Below are 5,759 nucleotides of genomic sequence, written 5' to 3'. Positions count from 1 at the left end.
GGAGGGTGTGGCCTTCCCCCAGGAGTCAGGAGGGCGGAGCAGGGCCCGGGGCCCCATCACAGAGCCTCCATCACTGATACATGAGCAGAAGATCCTAGAACTCACCCACAGGATGACTGAGCTGCTGACTGGAGAGGTGACACTGGGGAATGCTGGGAGATGATAGAGTAATCCAGGAGGCAGCAGGCTGGGGGGGATGACTGTGTGATCATTGTGTGTGTCAGGTTCCTATAAGGTGTCAGGATGTGGCCGTCTATTTCTCCATGGAGGAGTGGGAGTATGTAGAAGGACACAAGGATCTGTACCGGGGGGAGCAGCCGCTCATGATGGAGGATCAGCCGCCCGGCCTCACAGCACAAGGTAAGAGGAGACCTGTATATAGATATCACTGTCACTATCTCACCCAAGGGGCGTTCTTATATGGTTTCCTGGCCTCACATCCTCCACGTTATATCAATAAGGACACAAGGATCGGTATCGGGACATCAAGACAGAGGATCATCAGCTAGATGGAAACAGGGACAGAAATCCACCAGAGAGATGTCCCCGTTCTCTGTATTTCCAGGACGGTCCAGATAATCATCAGGTAGATGGCGCTAAGGTCTCCATAAAATATAATGGTGATAAAGTGACTGAGCCCAAGGTAATTTTCCTTTTTTTTTCTTCTCTGTTTAGGATGAACATTTAATGGATATCAAGGTTGAAGTTATAGATGAAACAGAACAGGAGACGGATTTCTGGTCTGATCAACAGTGTAAGGAGGCGGGGACTGTCATTGCTTGTAGAAGACTGTGCATTCTTTTTGTTCCCTAGATCCTCCTCCTCCTCTCATCCTCCCATCTTCCTCCTCCTCTCATCCTCCCATCTTCCTCCTCCCATCCATCCTCCTCCCCCCATCCTCCTCCTCCTCCCATCCTCCTCCCCCTCCCCCAATCCTCCTCCTCCTTCCATCCTCCTCTTCCTCCCGTCCTCCTCCTCCTCCTCCCATCCTCCTTCTCCTCTCCTCCCATCCTCCTCCTCCTCCCCCCATCCTCCTCCTCCCCCCATCCTCCCCCCATCCTCCCCCCATCCTCCTCCCATCCTCCTCCTCCTCCTCCTCCTGATGACATGTAGCAGTGTATAATGGATTGGCTCCCTGTGTGTTCCCTACAGATGGAGGCAGTGACAGGAATCCACCAGAGAGGTGTCCCCGTCCTCTGTATTCCCAGGACTGTCCAGAGGGAAATGTCCCAGCAGACAATCAGCAGGTAGATGAGGCTGATGCTATAGCACTATATCTCTATAGCGCCCCCCGGTGCTGGTGGTTGTTGCTCCTGCACTCATAGATGTGATGAGGCTGATAGATACATGTTGCTGGTTTCTTATGTTGATGTGTTAGATTTTCCCTCCTGTCTGCTGGATTGTACTGAATTGTTCTATATGTCCCATCAGGGGGGAGATCAGGTGACTAATATTAAAGTGGAGGATGAAGCAGAAGAAGAGAGGATGAGGGGCGATCCCCGGTGTATGAGTGAGGTGAAGGAGGAGGAGGCGCCGGCAGCTGCTATACCAGGTATGGGAGGATGGAGTTACACAGGGGATATAAGGGGGGGCTCCACCTTACAGCTACATTACAGTATTACTTTAGGCCTCTACTACCACCGCACTGGTAGCTGGGCTGGTAGTAGTGGCACTGGTAGCTGGGCTGGTAGTTGGGGTGGTAGTAGTGGCACTTGTTGTGTTGGCAGCACTGGTAGCTGGGGTGGCAGTGGTAGCACTTGGGCACAGTATGAAGCCAAACCCCACAATGGCGTTTAGGAGCCCAGGACATATTACAATCTGAGATAGCAATGGATGATGATGATGATGATGATTATTGTGTGTTGGACAGAAGTTGGGGACCACATCACAATGGAGGCGGAGTTATCAGAAGAGGATGATGATGGCGGTAACAATAATAATAATAAGCGGAGCCGACATGCAGCAAAAACTTTAGGACCCGGCAGGGGCAGCTCTGCTTCTACGGCCGGCTCGGGAGCAGGTAATGCTGCTGGTCTCGGAGTAGTCAGGCTGGCGCCACATATATAGTCATGACATAAGCTGCCACAGCAATAACGTTACCCATACTACTACCCCCACTGCTACCACCGCCACTACTCCTGCTACTACTCCCCCCGCTGCTACTACTAGTCCCCCCACTGCTACCCCTGCCACTACTACTCCCCCCGCTGCTCCTACTACTACCCCCACTCCTACCACCGCCATTACTGCTGCTACTACTCCTACCGCTGCCACTACTGCTGCTGCTACTACTCCTACCACCACCACTACTGCTGCTACTACTCCCCCCGCTGCTCCTACTACTACCCCCACTCCTACCACCGCCATTACTGCTGCTACTACTCCTACCGCTGCCACTACTGCTGCTGCTACTACTACTCCTACCACCACCACTACTGCTGCTACTACTCCCCCTGCTGCTACTACAACTACCCCTGCTGCTACTACTACTCCCCCCGCTGCTCCTACTACTACCCCCACTCCTACCACCGCCATTACTGCTGCTACTACTCCTACCGCTGCCACTACTGCTGCTGCTACTACTACTCCTACCACCACCACTACTGCTGCTACTACTCCCCCTGCTGCTACTACTACAACTACCCCCACTGCTACCCCTGCTGCTACTACTACTCCCCTCGCTGCTACTACTACCCCTGCTGCTGCTGCTACCACTCCCACTACTCCTGCTGCTACTACTACTACTATCCCCACTGCCCCAATGTCTCCTAGGTGGGCTATAAGAAGTGAAAGGGTTAAAGTGTTAAAGGTGCTGGTACTGCTTCCTCCGTCTGTGCAGCAATCACTGTCACTGACTGCGGCTCAGGGGTCAGCACTGCAGCCGTGTACTGGGGTCCCACTAAGGAAACCTCTGCGAGGAGACTCTGGTATTATTCCGTATAATTATTCTCCTGGCCAGGGAGCGATCGGATGATGAGGAGTTATGTACAGCGCTGCGCCCTAAGGTGGCGCTATATAAATGGTATTATTCCATGTTAAAATGGAAATAATAAAATCTATTTTTAACCCTAACAGAAAATGCTGGAAAGAACTTCGAGGGAAATTATAAAGTGGTAGATGAAGGGATTCTCACCGGCAATCAACATCTGGGACTTCAGCGAAGAACGGCATCACATAATACCCCCAAACATAAGGAACCTTCTAGTGACCAGTCGCAGATCGTCACCACAAGGACCGATCACAGAGGGGAGGAAGAGATTCAGTGTGGGGATTGTGGAAAAGAGTTCACAAGAAGGTCAGATCTCTGGAAACACAGACGAATTCACACAAGGAAGAAGCCACATTCCTGTTCAGAATGTGGAAGATGCTTTGCCGATAAAACAAATCTTATCATACACGAGAGAATCCACACGGGAGAGAAGCCATTTTCATGTTCAGAATGTGGGAAAAGTTTTACAAGGAAATCGATTCTGGTAAAACATGAGCTAACTCACACAGGAGAGAAGCCATATTTGTGTTCTGAATGTGAAAAAAGTTTTGCGTGTAAAGCACATCTCGAGAGGCACATGAGAGTTCACACAGGAGAGAAGCCATATTCATGTTCCGAATGTGGAAAATGTTTTGCAGATAAATCGCATCTTATTGTGCACGAGAGGAGTCACACAGGAGAGAAGCCATTTTCGTGTTTAGAATGTGGGAAGTCTTTTACAAATAAACCCGGCCTTGTTATACATGAGAGAAGTCATACAGGAGAGAAACCATACTCATGTACAGAATGTGGAAAATGTTTTACTGATAAATCAAGTCTTGTTACACATCAGAGAAGCCACACAGGGGAGAAGCCCTTTTCGTGTTCAGAATGTGGGAAATATTTTGTAAATCAATCAAGTCTTGCCGCACATAAGAGACGTCATACAGGAGAGAAGCCTTATCCATGTCCAGAGTGCGGGAAACGTTTTACAGATAAGTTCACTCTTAACATCCATGAGAGGAATCACACCGGAGAAAAGCCGTTCTCCTGTCCAGAATGTGGGAAAAACTTTAAAAGTAAATCCTATCTTATTGTACATGAGAGAGGTCACAAGGTGGAGAAGCAGTATCCATGTCCAGAGTGCGGGAAACACTTTATTACAAGATTCAGACTAAAGAATCATCTGAGAAATCACACGGGGGAATAAGCATGCGAAAAATGTTTTTATAAAACAAATATTTATATGCTATAAGGAGAAAATAACTGGGTTTCATTTTACCTGATACCGGGTTGCCAGCGGCTGTTTAGCTGGGGGGAGATGATGATGATGTACCGCTGAGGCACTTGTCACGGTGGCCAGGAATGGTAAACTTGACTTAGGATAGTAGTGGACTGACAGCTGTGGGGGCTTTAGAAAAGGTGTACCTACGTCCACAGGAATGATTGTCCGCCTAATGCTGTCTTGTGAGCACCGAGTGACACAGAATCAGTGGTGCAGACCCCACCTAGCGGGAGAGCTAGGTGTCGGGGAGACCTCTAAGGAAACCTAGCTAGAGCAATGGAGTTGTCGGCTAAGTCGCACTTATCGAGCCACTGTCTTGGACATTCTGGACAGAGAAGAGTTGCTGCCCAGGGTAGATAGAGTTGTCCCATTTTCCCCTTACAGCCCCACCACCTTTAGCACTAGCTGGACAGGGCTAGGAGCAAAAGACTTGGAAGAAGTATTTTAGGTTTTGCATAAAGTCCCTGGAGGACCTGGCCCCACAGGCCGCAGCAGGAGCACACTGACGGAACTGGCCAAAACTAGTTTAACCTCAGCGAGGTATTCAGCTCAAGGACTGGACACCGTGGTATGAAACAGGAATTACATAACACATGTATAATTAACCCCTGAGTACTTTTTCCTCCAGCTGTGCAGTGTTATACATGGGCTATAGTGACACCTGGTGGAGAAAAAAGGAAAGTGCAGGACCTTTGTATACCTGACACGGGTACTGAGATACAGGTGTGCCACAGCCATTGACACAGCCACTCTGGGACTCTGCTGCACTGATACTGATTGTTCTTGAAGAACAATGACTCTGAGCACCGTAAACTAGTCCTTTCCATTATTTGCATGTGCTCAATAGTCCTTGATATTCATGAGTGCCAGCTCCCTCTGTCCATTAGCTGCTGATTGGCAGTTATCTATCTATGCTGTGTATAGGCAGACAGTTGTCAATCAGCAGCTGGAGGGCGAGGGAAATTGTGTGGCATGAAGCCGAATCTCCTGCATATTAGGAGAACTCCTGACCGGAATGATGTGAGTAATTCACTGCTCCATTTAGCATTTCTGTCACTAGTTTATACTGCCCTTAACTTAGTGACATAAACCCAGTGACAGATTTACAATTAAGTGATTTTTCAAGGCTGGGTTTACACTGCATTTTTGCAATTAATTTTTTTTTTTCATCCGTTTTATGCAAAAAAAAATTAAACGGATGTATTTGTGCGCATCCTTTTTAGCGTACACAAACATGATCGACCACATTTTTGTGTACAAAAAAATGATCCATTTTGATCTAGTTTTTATCCGTTTTTTTATCATGGAAAAACAGATCAGGATGGACGCACACAAATCCATTTTTTCATTTTTTTTTTTTTTAAACGGGTAGGAAAAAAAAAACTGACTGCAAAACCGCAGTGTGAACCCAGCCTAATTTAGGTTCCAAACTGAAACGTGACAGATTGACTTTCATCTGATGGATTATAAGTGCTGAGGATTAGTATTGAGCGGACTTGGCACTTT

At 48.2% G+C, this 5,759-nt stretch overlaps 1 protein-coding gene across 1 annotated transcript; it reads left to right on the top strand.

Annotated features, from left to right (window-relative positions):
• Nucleotides 1-326: 326 nt before the first annotated feature.
• LOC138797130 (oocyte zinc finger protein XlCOF22-like) lies at nt 327-5,347 on the top strand. Its single transcript, XM_069976928.1, has 4 exons — nt 327-360; nt 462-643; nt 1,169-1,247; nt 3,076-5,347. Exons 1-4 carry the CDS (start codon nt 327-329, stop codon nt 4,176-4,178), a joined length of 1,398 nt encoding a protein of 465 aa, XP_069833029.1. The 3' UTR covers nt 4,179-5,347.
• Nucleotides 5,348-5,759: the final 412 nt, after the last annotated feature.

This window comes from Dendropsophus ebraccatus, chromosome 7, assembly GCF_027789765.1.
Source record: "Dendropsophus ebraccatus isolate aDenEbr1 chromosome 7, aDenEbr1.pat, whole genome shotgun sequence".
Lineage (NCBI taxonomy): Eukaryota > Metazoa > Chordata > Amphibia > Anura > Hylidae > Dendropsophus > Dendropsophus ebraccatus.
This window is presented reverse-complemented; position numbering and strand designations above follow the sequence as displayed.